This window comes from Centruroides sculpturatus, unplaced genomic scaffold (assembly GCF_000671375.1).
Source record: "Centruroides sculpturatus isolate CEXI.00-Female unplaced genomic scaffold, Cexi_2.0 scaffold809, whole genome shotgun sequence".
Taxonomy (NCBI): domain Eukaryota; kingdom Metazoa; phylum Arthropoda; class Arachnida; order Scorpiones; family Buthidae; genus Centruroides; species Centruroides sculpturatus.
The window spans coordinates 317,180-336,688 of NW_019385083.1; the positions used below are offsets into that span (position 1 = coordinate 317,180).

General features: G+C 31.1%; 2 protein-coding genes across 2 annotated transcripts in view; one reads left to right on the forward strand and one right to left on the reverse strand.

Annotated features, from left to right (window-relative positions):
- Nucleotides 1-11,794, forward strand: part of LOC111634408 (protein LSM14 homolog B-like) — a 65,119-nt gene extending 53,325 nt beyond the window's left edge. The window contains exons 6-10 of the mRNA XM_023379170.1: nucleotides 1,928-2,077; nucleotides 7,205-7,345; nucleotides 9,196-9,331; nucleotides 9,560-9,750; nucleotides 9,835-11,794. Coding sequence (XP_023234938.1) covers nucleotides 1,928-2,077; nucleotides 7,205-7,345; nucleotides 9,196-9,331; nucleotides 9,560-9,750; nucleotides 9,835-9,878 — 662 coding nt within the window. The 3' untranslated portion in view covers nucleotides 9,879-11,794. The remainder of the gene's footprint in view (nucleotides 1-1,927; nucleotides 2,078-7,204; nucleotides 7,346-9,195; nucleotides 9,332-9,559; nucleotides 9,751-9,834) is intronic.
- Nucleotides 11,795-15,547: 3,753 nt separating this feature from the next.
- On the reverse strand, nucleotides 15,548-17,785 carry LOC111634412. The gene is made up of 2 exons (XM_023379177.1): nucleotides 16,527-17,785; nucleotides 15,548-16,438 (listed from the first exon to the last, which is right to left on the reverse strand). Exons 1-2 carry the CDS (start codon nucleotides 17,719-17,721, stop codon nucleotides 15,918-15,920), a joined length of 1,716 nt encoding a protein of 571 aa, XP_023234945.1. The 5' UTR covers nucleotides 17,722-17,785; the 3' UTR covers nucleotides 15,548-15,917.
- Nucleotides 17,786-19,509: the final 1,724 nt, after the last annotated feature.

A 19,509-nucleotide genomic window follows, 5' to 3' on the forward strand; every position in this document is an offset into this window, starting at 1 on the left:
GCATTTGCTCAGGTAGCAAGAAGAACCTGGGGTCTCTCATCAGGTGCCATGAACACAATCTACGACCAGATTTATATTCCCATGGTTACTTATGCCTGTGGCAGCTGGGGTTGGGCGTCCAACAAAGTCCACATAAAGCGAAGACTCATCTCTTCTCAACGCCGGGCACTTATGCTCATTACTAAATGCTATCGTACTGCTTCAAATCGCAGTATTCAAATCATCTCCAGGAAGCCCCCCATTGACCTGATTATCCAGCTCAACAGGAAGCTACAAAACATCAAACGAGGAGAAGAAATTAATACCAGTGCCGGTTTGATCAACTGCCATAATTATGAGTCTCCATATCCATTCTCTAATACCATTCTTGGTGAAAATGATCTCAAAATCCTCGATAACTCTACCTCACAAATCTACACTGTGGAAATCTACACAGACGGGTCCAAAATTCACGACTCTGTAGCCTGCAGTTTTGTTGCCTACATCAATCAGGTTGAAGTATACTCCCAGCAATATCGTCTCAGCCACTTATGCACTGTTTTCCAAGCTGAGCTTCTTGCCATTAAAATGGCCCTCCTCTGGTCTACAAACAACTATTCCTCCAGCTGCATCCAAATCATCACTGACTGTTTATCCGCACACACCTTAATCAAGGGCAATAATCTACACACTCTCGCCACTGAGATCAGGAACATCATCAACAGCACTAGTAATACCATCTCCATTACCTGGACTCGTGCCCATCAGGGCACTCCTGGTAATGAGCGTGCGGACCAGCTTGCCAAAGCAGCCACCACGGACAATACCATCCCCATCATCTACGACAAGATCAGCAAGCACACCTTACGCCAGCTCCTCTGGAGGGACACCCTCTCTACTTGGCAAAGCATTTGGAACAGTAATAACACCTGCATTACGTATAACTATATTCCAAACATTAGTGACTTTATGAAGCTTGACTGGTTTGCGCCGAGCTACCATACTACTCAGTTTCTCACTGGACATGGAAAGTTCAGTGCTTATCTCTCCCGCTTCACTAACCATCCTTCACGTCTTTGTCCTTTCTGTCAAGTTGAGGACAGCGGGACTCATTACATTTTTGACTGTCCCACTCTTGAAGCAGAGCGACTGGAGATTAGAATCCTATCACAGAGCCTTGGCACCACTTGGCCATGCCGTCACTCCGACCTACTTGCTAACAAGGATATCTATCTCGCCTTCTCCAGACTGGCGAAGAAATTCTGCAAATTGTCACTTGTAACGGCTTAATCTTGTAACATGTTACTCCCAGCCATACTGCTGTCTATGCATATACTTCTACTCTGGTTTTACATCACTTACATGTCTTTGTACCTTTTATTGTCTTGTCATGTTTTATTTCTGTATTGTACTGTTCTGTTATGTATTGCATTTGTATTGATTTGTTTTTATTCTGTATTCTGTAATACTTAGGTTTGTTCTGTGTATCGTATTATTATTATATTTTACATCACTCTACTGTATTGTCACTACTTTGTCACATATCTTTATATATCCTGTATTCTACCTTGGTCATGCTTAACGCGACACCAAGTATGTACGCTGTACTTTAATAAATAATACTGACTGACTGTACATTACCAAGGAAACTACTTTGAAGGGGATTAGGGTTTTGTACATCAAAATCAATAAATTTATTTTTGCCGACCAAAGGTCTTATACTTTTTGAACACACCTTGTAATAGTTCCAATCTTCATTTAACATCATTTTACTATCTTTTGTAATTTATCATTATGGTCATGATTGGGGACTAGAACTTTTCTTGTATTTATAAAGTTTCTGGACCTTTTATCAAATTTTGAATTCTTTGTTTGAGATTTGTATAATCTCAAATGTTAATCAAATATTGATTTTATTAGAGTTTTACACAAAATCATTTTTTATCAGGAAATCAGAGACGTGGTAGAAATCAACGAGGACGTCAAAATTATTCTGGTAGACAGAAAAATATTCTTCAGTTTGAAAGTGAATATGATTTTGAGCAGGCTAATGCAGAGTTTCAAGAACTGGAAGGGAAGCTTGCAAAGACGAAATTAGGTTTGTAACAAGATAATAATTTGTATAACTTTTTAAATATATTCATTTATAATTTAGTTTATTAAAACTTTATTTTCATTCAGTAGGCTATATATTTTTAGCTATGAAAATATAAGTAATTACATTGTAAGAAAGTAAATATTTATTCTTTGTACAGCATTATATTTCATAGTTGGAAATGTCAATTTTTAGATATTATCAAAAAATTTAATTTCAAATAAGAATCCTGAAATATTTCAGTATTTGTTAAAATTAATTTGTTTTAAAATATGCAGTTGTATGTGCTATAAAAATGCATTATTACAAAATATGCCATATGACAAATGAAATGTTATCCTTATCAAGAAATTTGTTAGAAGTTATATGACCAGGTGGTGACCACGGGACAGTTATTATTATTATCAAAGATGGCAAAATGAAACTGATGACAAATTGGACTGTTGTGAAACTAATCTAAAAATTAGTCTATTGAGATATGATTCACTAATTGTTGATGACTTTGTAATGTTTCTGTAAGGAATTCAAACTAATGACAAAACTAAAAATCTCCAATTAAATACAAATAATAATTAAAGCAAGTTTTCGTTGTTAGTGTTGCCAAAGATTACAAGGTCTGTTCAAAAAGTATCGGACCTTTTTTTTCCGCGTAAACCAATGATGCGCGAGAGGCCTCCTTCGGTGGAGTTGTGGAGGGGACAGTCATGCACAGCCCTGAATTTTTTCCCGCCTGCAGGAAGCGTCAGTCGTTGGCAATCGGCCTATGAGTGAGGTCATGTAGTGCGCTCTCGTCGGATTTCACTAAGCTGGAAAATGACTGAACAACGTGAGCAGCNCCTGGATATAATTAATTATTTTTAAAATATAAAAATATCTTGAAATCAAATGATATATAATTATTTTTCATTTTTATAAGTAATTTAATATATTCTGCAACCTTTAAAATTATAATATTAATGCAGTGTAAAATATATATTAAAATTATCTTTGAATTACGTAGAAATTTTCACAAATAGAAAAATTTAAAGTTTGTTGGAAACTGCTTACAAAAAAAACAAATGCCTTTGAATTTAATTGAAAATTTAAAGAAAAAATGAATGTACATCAAACTTCTAACTTAGAAGGTAATTTTCGTTTTTTAAATAAAACATAATACAAAATATTATTGTAAATTTTTATAAGATTTTGAAAACCAAAGATGGTCAATACTTCGATCACTCACTCTGGTTACTATTTTAATGATGAAAAGTCCCGCTACTGAAAATGCCCTTTCCAATTCAATGGATATGGATGGAATCATCTTTAATGCATTTAAGAGAAGACAGATGTGTTTATTCACTTGTAACCTGGAAGACTTCTAGTTAATTTTTGAGATGCGTTGCATCACTTCTTTTGCTCTCAAATATTCTTGATTTGTCTATCTTTGCTGCTTTAATAGTGGTATCAAGCTTATAGCCCAATAATTTGGCAGTTACTTAGGCTTTAATAATCAGGTTTATGAAGAAAAACTTCATACTTACAGATTTTGTAGTCGTTTGTATCCTTGCCCAATTTGCACAACCTGGCATAATGCAGTTATTGAAGCTACTGGGCATATTGTATTCTGACAGTTTATGAGTTAATTATACTATCTATTTGCAAAATTTTCTCAACCCTGACACAATAAAAAGAAAAAGTGAACTTTAAGAAATTTGCAGAATTTCCTGGGATATTTCCCGGGTTAAAAAAACAGCTAGGATCCCGTTTGAGAAATCCTACTTACTGCTAAATGAAAGCAAACTTTGATGAAGATTACATTGTGGTCATAACTGCAATGATAACTTACAATATAGTAAGTTTAATGAAATAAAAACAGAAGTTGCAAATGCTTTTAATGCTATATTATATATAAAATAGTGGTTGGAATATTGAGTGTATGTAAGAGTTGTACTCACAACTTATAGTAATATCTTTATGCTTTCCTAGAAAAGATCTCATTCCATTAGAGCAACGGTTCCCAACCTTTTTCGGGTGGCGACCCCTTTTTATAAAAGCCAAGTGTCCCGCGACCCCGATACAATTGAAAAAGGCATTTTTAATAAGGTAATTAAAAAAACAACAAAATTAGTTTTTTTACTATAATTTTATTTTAAATTGTTTAATAATTTAATGCGATGGTTGAAATTGCATGTTATTAACCAGTTTCAAAATTCGTGGGTGAGTTTTTGTTAACGCCAATCTCATGTCATTCTCAACATTTAATTTATTCCTCTCAAACTCTCAACACATGTTTCAACCAACTGTGACAGAATAGCGTACCTAGATTACACTTATTTTAATTTTAAAAAAATATATGAAATTATTCAAACTTCAAGACACCATTAAAAATAAAAATTGCATTATAGTGAATATTTTTTTTAGTTTACTGTATAAGTTGGCGACCCCACGGAAAGCCCGTCACTACCCATAGGTTGGGAACCCGTGCATTAGAGAGATATTCCCCACAGTTTGAGATTCATTGCTTTACTCCAAAATTTTGACAGCTGAGTTAACTGTCTTCAATTTATTTCATATTTTTTAATAAAAATATTGCCAATGGCAAATTTAGAACTATGCAGCATAACCCCTGAGTACAATGTACAATGAAACCATTCTAAAAGGCTATCGCTCATAAGGACCACTTTCATCCAGAACAAAGCATCAAGTCCCTAATTTCTATGTATTTCAAGTCTTCCAATAGGACCACCTAGTTGCAACCACTTAAAACAAGTTTCTTCTGCATTGTGATATATTTTGCTCCTCCACCATATTGGGGCATTTTGGGGGTAGTGAGAGATTGAACTAAGATTAATAGATTAAAATTAATGTTTTAACTCATCAAATTATTTGCATTTATCACTTTAACATGTTCACAGTGTCAGTAAATAAACGTTTAGGCAGCTGCTGGGCATTATGAGTCACCCGTGACTCATAGTCTATTTTAATGCAGGGCAGCATGAGTCACCCTTGCTTTGTATTATTAAATGAATATATTTTATTGCACCTAATAAAATAATATTGATATATAAAATATAATGTTTGTAGAATTATGTTATCAAAACATATGTGCTGCCCCACGGGAAAAACAAGCAATTATGTCTGTAGCCATAACTAGACATGTCCATATGAGTCACATGTGCCTTGTAACGCCGTGAACGTGTTAATCTGTAATGTTTTCAGCCTTATTTGACCAACCTTCTTTAGGATAAACTTACAAATGAACAACATTTGCATTTGAGTAGAACAAAAAATATTTAAAACATTCCAGATTACCAGAATATACAATTTAAATTGTTATTACATGTTATATTTTCATAACCTATAAGGTCAGGACCTTATAGATTATGAAGATACAATATATAAAATAAATAATAAAATAAAATAAATAAACAAAAATATAATAAACTCAAAAAACATTTTTTGAGTTTATTATATTTTTGTGATAGACAGCACGCTAATCATTTGTTACGAAAAACTTTTAACATATAAGCATTAAATTATATACGTATGTCACTAAATTGACAAGTGCTTTCAACAATACACACTTTTGTCTTCTTCAGGTCATTAGAAGATATAAGATCCTTTTTTTCGAATACAAAAATTTTTAAAACATTCCAATCATAATTAACATTTTGGAATAACAGCAACGGTAGAACACAAGAAGATATTTAAACAAAAACACGCGCGTTTATAATGCGAATGCGTTAGATGCCTCTATATTGTGGATTTAGTTGCAATGTTTTATATAGCTGTACAAATTGATCCACAAAGGGGGCATATCAAGTGTGGGGGTGTTGCAGGGCTTTAATATGTTGGTGATGAGGGCTTCCCAGATATATACAAGATTTTTGTTGTTGCAATGTCTTAGTATGACCGAAGTGGTCATACTAATACTTCGTTCCACAGAGGGGTATGCTTGTGTTGTAGCACCATTCTGGCGAGTTATGTGTCATTCCTGCCTTCCCTGATGGAATATTGATGTTCTAAAATATAGTTAGATAACATTCTGGTTGTCGCACCAATATAATGGGTGCGACCACCTAAAACATTCTCTAATGGGACTGAATAAACCCCCGATTTTTCAATGGTGGATATAGGATCCCTAAAGAAGACGAAAGTGTGTATCATCGAAAGCGCTTGTCAATTTAGTGACATACATATATAATTTAATACTTATATGTTAAAAAAAAAATTATATTTTTGTTTATTTCATTTTATTTTTTGGCATTCTTGATGATATTACAGTATTATTATGAAATATCATCTAGAATGAATTTTAACAAGTTTAGGAGAGTGAGTGATTTGAATCTGGATTATCACTATCTGTGTCACCAGCCATAGTGTGGGCTGTGTGATGCATCAATTTCAGTTCAATGTGTTGATGATGGCTATTAACATAAATTCTAAGATGGCATTATCTGCTTTTTTTAAAACACATTCTCTATTCCTTGGACATTAATAAGTCCATGGAACATTTCAAGCTTTACTGTAATATATAGTGATATTTAATTTATAAAGCTTGATCTGTTTATAAGTGTAATAAAAATATACATAACTAGTTAACATAGAAAAAAAAATTACATAAACTTTAAAATCTAGCATCAATTTTTAATAAACATTTTCAGCTACATAAGTAGCCTGACAATAGTTACTACTGTAACTGAAAGCATTTATTTATTAAAAATTGGTGCTGTTAGTATTCAACAAGTTATTTCATTTTTAGTTATACAGTATGACGTGCAAATACTGATTAATTTAAGTTTTAAGCTTCTTTTATATATATTTTTTCTGTGAATGAATGCGAGCACTAATTTTTATCTGAGCACTATTTTGAACATAGTTTAATTTTCATTAAAAAATTTTATAAATCATGATGCATAAAATAACAAAAAAAAAAAACAAAGAAAATTTTTAGTGACAGAATCTAGTAAGACCTTATTACAAAGAAATGTCTTAACAAATAAATTGCATTTGATAATTTTTTACAAGAAAACAAAAATACAGTATTTGATCATGAAAAGAATTTATATGATATACATTACATGTAATTATTAAAAGTAAATGTGACTGATGTTCAGATGTTAATGCATTTTAAAATAAAAATTTACATAGAGGATGGAAGGCATTTAGCAGAGGACAAAGATAGATCTTCAGGAGAAAAATTGACAGATGGTATTCAAGCTTCTGCTAGTACTGGAAATCAGTTACATGCTTATCATGAAGAAGAGACTGGTGATCGAATTCGATGTGCAGGTGAGCAAATGTATTTACAAATATATACAGTTTTAGAGTTTTGATATATATTATGATACTTAGCTTTTGCATACATTTACTATTTCTTGATGTCTCTTCACACCAACTGACATAAAAGAAATAAAGGATATCTCACTTAATATAAATTAATTTATTTTTATTTTATATATAAATAAAATATATATAAAATTGTGAACTTAAGTATCCTAAGTCTTGTCAATAAATTAGAAAGTTTGTGAGATTAGATTCAAAAATATTCAGTAAATATATATTAATAATACTATTTTTGTACTATTTTGTTAGAATACAGTTGTATATTCCTTACAAAACACATCTCAGGGAAAAAAACATAGTGGAAACATCAAAATTTGATAAAAAGAACACAAAAGACATAATGTTAATCACTTTCTATGTTTTGAAATTCACTACAGGCTGAGAATATAGATGTTTACAATGTAATTCAATGTTATATAGACAATAAAGAGAATTCATGTTTGATACAAAAGCTGTTAGAAAAAGAAAATTACTTTTCCAAAATATGTACAAAAACATATATAAAGTGAACAGCTTGAGAATTTAAATGGTGTATCAAAATTATTAGACCTGTAGATCAGTGATTGGAACAAGGGGGAGGACACACAAGCCTTTCCTATTGACATGAAAAATTAAAATTTATTTTTTCAAAGTTTAAAATGTTTTTAAAATTATTTTATGATGGTAAATATAGTTTATCAGACTATCTGCAATATCTATATATAGTAGACCCCCCTATAACGCTTAGATACATTCCACGCTAATCGAATTTTACGTTGTAGGAATGATTAAATACATGAGACAATCGCAGCCCGATAGGTGTGAACTTTATGGACTAAGGCTGTTTGAAAGGTTTTCTTCTATAAAATTAACCGATTCTAGACTAATTCCACTGAACATTTCCAAAACACGTATAATTTTTTTTAGGAATAATCTGTATAAACTATGCTATAGACAAAAAATTATAGGATTACTTACTGAGTGTGCACCATTCGACTACGCCCGTTGTTCAAAGCTTGTCTTCGTCGCGGAACAGCACACGAAACGGCCGCGACTTCTGATAAATAATTTTTCGCAGAAAAATAACTTGACCTTTGGAGACATCATTAATGTAAATAATTTTTATGGCTGTTGATTAAGAAGTGTTTCTTTCACAAGAAATGTATAAAATTAGTGCTGTATTAGACTTACGATACTTAATTTACATACTGTACAGACGATAATAAACTCAACTTATTGCCTAAAATCTCCGTAACGTGGCACCACGCTAGACGGCGGAAATTATGTATTTAATTATAATAAAGTTACAATAAGTTAATATATAATTATATATACAGTACCTAATTTATATATAATTATATGTACAGTACCTAATTTATATATAATACTGTACAGACGATAGCAAACTCAATTTAGCCGCTCCGTAGCGTGGCGCAGGGTCGGAGGAAAGTAGTTCGGCTGCTCATCCACTATTGTCGCGAAATGACGTTATAGGAGGTACTTTATACGAATGTTACTACAATTTTTTCGCTACGTTATATGAATTGTCGTTACAGGAACGCACGTTATAGGGGGTCGACTGTAATTAAATTGCTTATTACAAATTTTAGCATTATTAACTTTAAGTTAATTGTTTAGTGTATATTTATTTATTCAAGGTATAGCCTGATAATGAGTTCTGCTGACTATTAATTAATATAATTCAGACTTAGTTTTCTATATAATTGCAAATAAATAAATTTAAATTGAAAAGAAGTATTTAGAATTTTGTAACTATTTTATTTTGATCTTATTGTTTAATTTTTTTTTAAAACTAGATGATAAGAAAGATGATTCTGGTAATGAAACACAAGGTAGAGAAGGCCAAGAAGAAGAAGAAGCAATAGTTTATTATGATAAAAATATTTCATTTTTTGATAAAATTAGCTGTGATTCCTCAGAGAGAAGTAAAGGGTAAGTTAATAATACTTGATGTTAACATTATTTTCTATACATATACAAAAATTTTATTATAAAATTTATGTAATTATTAATATTAGTACAAGTGGTAGTCTAACTGTTTACCTTTAGACTAAATTATTCTTTTCATTGGTTAGTCTAACCAAAAAAAAATCTGGCATTTAGATTTTTATTCGTACATTAAAACTTTAAAAGATAATAATAGTGAATTTTTTTTAACAGAAATTTTCAACGTCATGATTGGCGTCAAGAACGGAAATTAAATGTAGAAACTTTTGGAGTTTCAGCAAACAATAGTTGGATGAGACGTAATGCATGGAGAGGAAGGGGAGGATTTCGTGGACGAGGTGGAACTAGATATAATAGAGGGGGAGGAAGTTATTTCAGAGGTGGTCGTGGTGGAGAAAGATTAGGTAGGTTATATTAAATAAATTCTTTATTCTCTATCATTATATATTTATTATACTTAATTTTATATATATTATTAATGCTTACAGCAAGTTCTGCAGGAAATCAGAGTAGTGGTCTTCCCATAAAGTGAAAATGATTAGGACAGACCAACCATCTGCCACATTGTTCTGGCATTGGAATAGTATGCTTGGTTACAATTACTGATAGGGTATCTGACTAAAAGTATGTGGCTATGTGGTTAGTATTATGTGATTTGTACCTGTGTACAGATTGAAAATTATGATTGTAACAATGTAATATGTTTCTTGTTGTTATTGGTAGATCATTCATCATTTTAAAAGGATTTAAGAACACTCCTTGTTGACCATGATTATTTAACATTTATAGGTTCCTCTGAAATATTGACAGTAATTAGTATTATTTGGCTTTTGTGTACTTTTTATAAAAATGTGAATCTGCAATCGAATACAGAGCATTGCAAAACAGGTACAGTAATTCATTATGTCTGATTTTAGTCAGTTTCTAAGAGGAATATGGAGTGTTTTCGAAAAGAAAAAAAACTATTTTGAAATAATTAAAGAAAAACATGTTAATACACAAAGTTTATTCAGATAAACATTATTAATTGACTTGTTTTGTACAGAACATTTTTATGTAATTTGTATTGTTTCCAGACAATCTCATCAGTCATTACTTTTTACATTTAGTCTGAATGTAATGTAAATCTAAATTAAGAAGTGAGTTTAATGAGCAATAAAGGCCAAAATAAACCCAAGTCAAAAGTTACATCATCAAACTTTCCATCTTTCTTAAGAAAAAAATTTCATTAGAAGGTTGAAAGGCTTTTTTGCATCATTATTTATTTTTTTCAGGGTTTTCTTGCCATGGATGTATTTTGCCTTCTTAAATATATCTATACTTTTATATTAAATATCAGATATAACAATTATACTGCATTTCATGTGAATTGTATAATTATAATTCATTAATGTGTTTGGTTATCATTTGTTTTTTATAACTAAAAAACAAATTTACCAAATTAATATTTTATGGTTACAGATTTTAAATATATTTACAAAAAATATATCAGAAAATATTGCACTGTAAAAATTGAAATAAACTTTAAAATTTAAATAGTAGGAAATCAAAGCATATGGTTTCATAATATTGTTACTTAATTTAAAAATAGTTTTTGTTTTTAAGTCCTTGTTTAAAGTAAACACCAGCACAAGTTTTATCTGTAGAATTACATTTTGTTGTATTTAATTAGAAGAAACTTTGAACAGATTTAAAATCTAGTTTGAGTTTGTTCTGATTAAAATTCTTTTCTTTATCAAACACAGTAAAGCAAATTATAATTAAATATTGTCCACAGTTCCTAATGTGGCTAAACTTTAAAACTATGTATAAGTTGTTACTATACGTATAAGTTTAACTTTTATGAATGAAATTTGATTGGCTCAAATAAAATATTTCTTTTTTCAAGAACAAATAAATCTGTGACCAAATATTATTTACTTATGTAATTATTATTATTTTCAAATGCAAAATTTATTTTATAATGTTTAATTAACCTGAAATTCCAGGATTATATTGGATATTCTTTGATAAATTTGTTACATAGTACAAATAGGTAAAAGAAAAAAGTTAACTGACTACACTTGAAACAAGTAAATATTAGAATTTGAAATTCTTATTTATTTATATATCATTTCATTTTAAATTTTCATTGGTATACAAATGATTATTTGTCTAAAATAACAATGCAAATGTGTGCCTAGTCTCCAAATTAAAAATTATTGAAGTAGATTTTTCATCAGAACAAGAAATTTTCAGTTTGGTTTCAACTTATGATATCGATTGTCAAGTATTTAAGTACATTGCATCATTTTGAAGATGTTATTTAAAATTTTTTTTATAAAATGTGTCAATAGTAATAAGCTCTGTTAAAAGTCAAATTCTACTGGTTGTTGTAAATAAACTTTTTAGAGTTGGCAAAAATCTTACTTGGCAAACTGAACAGAATAAAAGATTTTAATGAATATATTTTTATTTCTGTGTCCAAAGAAGTTTTATTGCATTAAATGTGAATTTACATTGTTCATAATAGCATAACTCATGTTTAAGTCGAGTATATATACATTATCTATTATATATATACACACGATATATATATGAAAATTTTTCAAATTGTACATTAATTGATCATAAATCAATCACATCTTTTATTTGAAATGTTTAATATCCAGTTTGTTTTTTCAACAGAGTATATATATATATACAGCGGGAATTCATTTTCCCATTGTTTTCTTTAGCCAATGTAAGTAAATATGCACATCGAATAAAAATGTTGTTAAACATATTTTTTAGTGTAATAAAATTTCTGAGGTGATTTTAAAGTATACGAAGTGAACATTTATTTTTTACAATTACATTAATTTTTCTCAAACATTTCAATATCAGAATTAGTTTTACAATAAAATTATGTTTGTCCTTTACAAATTAATTTTATTTGATCATAAAAGAGAAAACAAATATCCGGTATTGAAAAATTCAATTTTGTATTCACAGTGTCTTCTCATTGCAATAACAAAGAGATAATATAGATACTTTTAGCTAGGTCCTCCTAAGTCAGAATCTCAAACTTTTTATCTGAAATCCCTTACAACAAAACAATTTTTAAAACCCATTTACATTGAAGTTTTTACGATTCTCCCTTACATGGTGTAAAACAAATCTGAATGGCATAATCTAAGATTTACGTTTTTTCGTACAATTTAAACATATCGAACATTAACAATTATTAATGGGGTGCGCATACACTCCCTAAAATTCTAAGTAGAAAAGAGTTTTTTATAGTAGAACTACAGTATAAAGGATATCGATATTGACGTGAAGCGCACCCCTAAATTAAATTCCTGGATCCGCCCCTGATTAATAAATATGTAATACTTATTTCTTTATATATCGTACTTACTTCATATGTATAAACCTTAGTTTTCTAATTTTTGCGACGGTTTAAAATTTTTAATCTACCCCTCAAGTGCTTGCGACCTCTTAGTTTAAGAAATGCTGACGTGTGTAAAAAAAAAAAAAAAACAGGTTCAGCTCAGTAGATGGAAACTTCTCTGTAATAAAATGTATTGATGTAGTGCTTATATTTTGTGCAGGTAGAATTATAATGGCATTTCGATAGAACGTTTCTTTGTACATGAACTTGAGCATTTTATCAGTCGGTGTAAAAATATACAGTAGTATCTAACGAGTAAGCAAAAACTTACGAAAATTTAGTAGCCTTCTAGTGGAGAAGACACGAAATATCAATGAGAAGGCGATACGTATGTGAGGCCCCGGAAATGTCCCTGAACCACGCTAAAATTTAAAAATCGCTAAATTTTTGTCCATAAAAGGAAATATTAAATTTAGGAGGGAAGCTTTTTCTCAGAAATTATACAAAGAAAAATTAGACTATATGTAAGTCCTAATATCAACTATCTTCGATCAGAATCGAATTAAACGTCAATTTTGATTTGACTCATCCCACGATCTGACTTCAAATCTCGTTACACTTCGTAACGAATGACGACCAATTAGAAAGTGGGGATAAGGAAAAATAGCCAATCGAAGTGGTGGATCTGGTACCAAAAACGATAATACAGTAATTCTATTTCAAGGACAGTTTCTCTCTGACTTCACATTGTATAGCGTCTTAATTTGTTGAATTCTCCATTCAAACTGGACTGACATCACCTTCTCATCAGACGACAACGTCCCGTGGCAGTCGACTCCAGAGGACTGAAAGATTCTTCTCTTGTGGGACATTTTCTTTATGAAAAGAGAAAGAATCTAAAGATTATAATCGTCACCTGCAGATCCAAGAATGTTATCGCTGTAAGCTTTATTTTTGTGTTTAAATAAATCGGAACGATTTTTGTAACTTGATCTGACTCGGTGTTTATCACACCCACATATGAAATGGCGCCTCTCTTCCATTCTGTCTTTTAGCGCAACTCGGCAATCTCACACGTATAGTACAAAAATGACCATTGCGGATTAAACTTTTTAAATAATTAACGGTTATTAAAAATTTGTTTTAAAAGTGACACGATGAGTCTGTTTTTAAAGTTAAATTTTAAATTTAATGAAGTAATAAGTTTAAAATACTCCATTTGCCAAAATATTTAAAAATGAAACTTAAGGGAAATTTCGTCGTCAAGCATGAACTAAATGAGTTCACTTGCAACGTAGGAGCGATTGCCGATCCGAAATCTATAAAACGTTTATTCTATAGCTAATATTTCCGCAAAATAAGTAGCCTATAGTTTCCGTCAGAACATAAAGCGAATATAACCAAAATTTCATCTGGATTGGTCAAAAAGTGCAGGAGTTATAAGTAATACACACAGAGAGATTACAACTTTTATATTAGAGGAGAAGGTGGTATTATGGAACCCCATTTTCATTTTAGTGAATTGTAAAAAGGTATCATAACTACACCCACATTTTTTGTGCGAAAAGTACTGGTAACTATTAATTAAACTAAATGTTCCTAATTGGATTTTTCGCTAGTGTAACTATAAGTATGGTTTTTGAAGGCTTTTGCACAAAAAGTAAGAAAGTAGACTTAGAGTAAATCGGATGGTAATATGGAACCTTACTGTATGTTTTCAAAAAAATGCTTTAATGTATCCAAAAACAAATAGGGAAGTATAAAGAATGTTAAATAATTAGTTATTTACTCCAATGTATTTTATCGAAAAAATGCTTTTCTAATAGAAATATATGATCTCCATCAACAATATATATTCCAGCAGCTCTTTTTCGATATTCTCAGGAAGAATTGGCTTTCTACCTAGTGACTTTTTTCACAAATTGCTCCGGACGAATGTCTGCTTACAAATAGAGTTCGGAGGAGTTGGGTTCCATATTAAAAGCACCAATGGAATCGCCATCTTGAATTAACTTATGTCTGTCAAGACCAAATTTTAAAAAAACGTGATCATCACAGATTACTATGTACCCCTAAGTCTCTGGAACGGAATACATGCACCAGTGAACCTACAACTACACGATTTATATTTTAAAAATAATTAAATTCACTTAGCATTCAAAACTTTCGAATTTTGAAAAACACAAATTTGCTGATTCACTACGGACAACCATTTAACTGAAGTGAAACGGGTTTTCTCCTTGCTATGGATGTGCTTAGTTCAGTTCAGCCACAGTCCGTTACAGTTCGCCTTTATTATCAGTTCGAAATAAAGTGGTTCCATAATACCCGCAGTATTCCATACTACCATCTTTTCCTCTATTAATTAGAGACGAAGAAAACCCGGAAAACTCTGCGCGACCAGCTCGTTAAGGAGCGAACTCACGACCAACTACCAGTGTTCAGTGGTTTTATCTACTGGTAGGCTGAATAAAATCTATACCATAACTCTAATATAGTTCAAAATTTATTTCCAATCGAATTAGGTTGTAACGAGATCAGGCATGGCCAACATACGGCCCGCGGGCCGGATCCGGCCCGTCGAATGAATTTATGCGGCCCGCGATTAATCTTTCAATATTAACTACTGAAGTCCGAATTGCTCGATGAAAAATTCTGACGCCTAAAAAAAAAGGCAACAACTCACTGTGCGTTTAGAGTTAACCCTCCATTACAAATATCTTAAGTACAGCGTAGAATTGCATTGATAATGTGAAAAATGTATCTGTAATCTCTATATACAATTTAGTCTCTACGGCGTGACACCACAATGAGATCTCGCACCACCTCAAAATCTTCCTAGGGCAGCCTTTGGTTCGGCCCGTGAAAAAAGTTTTCTTTCCATTTCGGCCCGGGGCAAGAACTGTTAACTGTTGACCACCCCTGAACTAGATGATCATAATTTGTATTCTGGTAAACCTGAAAGGATGACCACGAGGTACTTTCTTTACGTTTGATATCATAGAAAACAGGCATTTTACTTTCTGATTTTTGCACTTTCCTTTGCCGGAATTAAGAAGATACCTACGTCTACCTTTAGAAACGGTGAATCTATCCGAACAAATGATTTATATTTAGATTTTTTCTGTTTGTCTGAAGATCGTGGAGTTGAACCGTATGTAGGATCTTTTGAAAAGAGAAAATAACACTCGTTATCAACAATATCGCTGGCATAAGTTTTTATTGCCGCTGCAGCCACTCCTGAACTTTCCAGTGACTTAGTAATTGAGGTGTTTTATTCGACAAATTTGGAAGTAGAAGTTTAAAATGTTCTTTGCTTCTTCGAGATTGTAAACGTGGCCATTCGTCACTCTCACTGCTTACAGATTCCTCTGGAATTATTTGAGTGTGTCGATTTCGCCTTTCTGTTTCGCGAATTGTTTCGTTTTCGTTAAAATAGAAATTCTCTTTCTTGACTCTATCTAAAATAAAAGATTTATTGATTTTAGTATCTTTTGAAACTGTTTTTAGTCTATCTTTTAATTTTGAATCATTCTCCGATGTGTAGGATGTTCTTGGTGTTGTTGAAGACGACATTGGTATTAAAGAAGATAGAGAGTCGGTTCGAAGCGATGTATTTGTTTCAGAATCTTCATCTTTTGATTTTGATGATTGCTTGCTGTTTATACGTCTTGTTCGAACCTCAAATATACATCCTTTTTCTTTATTCTGTTCACGTTTCCGATATTTTATATCTTCATCTGCAAAATTTTAAATTTCATATTCGATGGATAATGATTTATATACAGTATTATTTCATATTACTTCGAAATTATGAATTTCACTTACTAAACTGATCACCGATTTCACTTTTATCGTCTTCCTCGTTGTGTGATTCTAATATTTCAAGAGATGACGAACTTGAACTGAATATTAATATCTTACTTTTTATGTCCGTTAGAGGATCAGAATCAAACGTTTCGTCAGAATAATAATATATTTCATTATTTTTTATGGTTTTATCCAAGCTTATTTTAGGAGTGGAAATAAGTTCTTTCTGAGGGTATTCATCATTTACGATATCTTGCTTATTCGATTTTAATTCTTGTTCCTCCTCCATAAGCTGTGGAGTAATTGCTTCGATTGAATTTCTTCGAATTAGTTCTCTCGTTTCTTCGTTTTCAGGCGTTATATTCTCAGATTTGTTGATATCTGGCACACATTGAATACCCGTATCGAATCTAACCGGTAAATTGGATTCTAATGGTAATTCGGTATATTGAAGTTTACGCGTTGCTTTAATTACACTTTCATCAAAATCCGATTCGGACGTGGTAGTAGTAATCCCATAATCAGCGGCAGTAAGTTTATTTTCGATGCGTAATGAATTTGATCCCAACTTCTTTTTTATAGTAAATATTATGAAACTAATTAACAAAATCAATGATATTCCTCCTAAAAGGCCTGTTGTAATAACGAACAACTCTTCTTTATATGAAGGTTCGAATGTATTGAAATACATTATTCCATCATTACGGCTTATTTTCTCGTTAGCTAATCTTTTCTTCTTGAAATTTTCTATGGTATAAAATTTTCTCATCTTTCTAATTTTAAATTTATTGTTTTTCTTTGCTTGTTTGAGATTATTTTTACGATGACGAACTTGATGTTTAGGCCACTTACGTTTGTTATTCCTTATTGGTCTATGGCCATTTCTGAAATCTTTAAAATGGATTGCTCTTCGTTGTCTCTTGTTGCTGCTGTTGAATTTTTGGAATGGCCAATATATTTTATTTAAAATAAAATAATTCTTAATTATATTTAGATTATTGTGTTTCAAGTTCAAAAGTAGCAATTTATTTGTTCCAGACAAATTTTTAGCGTAAACGGAACTGATCCCTTCATTTTTTGATTGTTTTTTTCTATCATCAATTGATATGATGGTGCAGCTTGCAAGCAAAATGAAGAGACTTCCAATATGCAAATATAAATTCCAATGCAAATATAAATTCATAATCAGTATTTTAGTTTTTCGTCTTCTCATTCTTACCTGGATACGTTATTGCATAAAAAATTAAAAAATCTTACAACAGTGTTTCAAACGTAACTATTAGCATATTTCATTGTTGAATAAGAAATAATGAAAGTATATTTTTAATACGCTAAAAAATAATCAAACTTTAACTGAAAAGTATCTTTAATTCTATATAAAATTCTAAATAGATATTTTTTTTAATATGTAATCATACTTTATTTAAATGATAATTTTAAAATCTATTAAAATATTAAACTAAAAATTAAACGTTCGTAAACTGTAACATGTTTTTAATCAAACACAAAAAACATTAAATATAGCGCGATTTTGAAGCGAAATACCGCGATTTAAAAATTACACAAAAAATGCGCCGCATCACGAATCCAACCGAATTACGTAATGTTAAAGATTTTCCGTTCAGAAAAGAATCTACAATATAATTAGTAGTAACTTTATTCATATTATCTGTTTTTAGCAATGTATCCAAAGGCAAATATGTTACATTGATTTAGAAATCTCTAAAACTACTTCCTTCCATTTATATGAATTCGCGATCGTTCTAACGTCATCAAAGAAAGTATTTGTTACACATATCACCTAATAATAGCATTAAAATTTATAAATAAATTAATTATCGGTAAAAATTTACAGAATGAATAGATGAAAATCGTTAAAACATGACTAGAAAAATTACCTGCCACTTTTCCAAGACCAGATGAATGTATGCAAATTCAGTATATATGTTATGGACAAAGTGATCATTATTCATAATGACCAAAAAGGGCGCGCAGTGTGATAAATATTCATTAATTTATCAAATTGACCGGTCATTATGAATACTGCTATCACCTAGTCGGGCAAAGTGATAATAATAAGTTGAAAAGTGATCATCCGACATACACTAGCCAATTGGCACTCTGAGTTGCTGATTGTATCGTGTTGAGTGCGTATTGCGTTTAGTACTGAATTTTAAATTGTGTGACATTTTAATTTGATTTAAAAAAACTCCACTTATTTCATTTAGAAATATTTATTTTTTGTAAATTATTTCAAAGTATTTAAAAAAACATGCAATCTTTTAAAACTAAGTACTATTAACTATATTATTTAAATGATAAAATTTTACCCAAGTGCACCGTAATGGCGGCGGTCGCAACTGTTTGTGCTCTGGACGGATTCCTCCCGGAGGAAAGCCGCCGATTATTTAACGTCACTAGATATTGATACATACTAGTTATTGATACGTGTGTTCAAGAACTACCGTGAATCAATATCTAGTGACGTTAAACAATATGCGGCCTGTCGGCAGCAGCCCTCCGGGAGGAATCCGTCAAAAGCACGAACAGACGCGACCGCCCCAAATTCGATACTAAACGCAACACGCACGCGCAACTCAGGTGCGAGTGCTGATTGGCTAGCATATTTTGGATGATCACTCTTCGACGCATTATTATCACTTTGCCGACTAAATGATAGCAGTACATAATGACCGGTCAATTTGATAAATTATTGAAATTTATTACAATGCCCGATTTTGTTGGTCATTATTCATAATGACCGGGCATTATGAATAATGCCCATATTAATCACTTTGCCCATAACATATACATTTTTATGTAAAATTCATTTTAAAGTTCAATAAAGATTTTTGATAGAAAATTATAGAAAATGATCGTTTGATTATAATTAAATACAAGGTATAATCAAAGTTTCAGATTGCCAGAACACAAAATATTTGTGAAAATAGAGAAATTCTTATTAAATAAAGTACAGTAATACCCCGAACTTACGCGATAG

Excerpts from the sequence above, each read along its gene's own strand:
- LOC111634412 (XM_023379177.1), bottom strand. The coding sequence starts at position 17,721 with ATGAGAAGACGAAAAACTAAAATACTGATTATGAATTTATATTTGCAT. Across the intron at positions 16,439-16,526 it reads TGAAATCGGTGATCAGTTTA|ATGAAGATATAAAATATCGG; the intron begins GTAAGTGAAATT and ends AAAATTTTGCAG.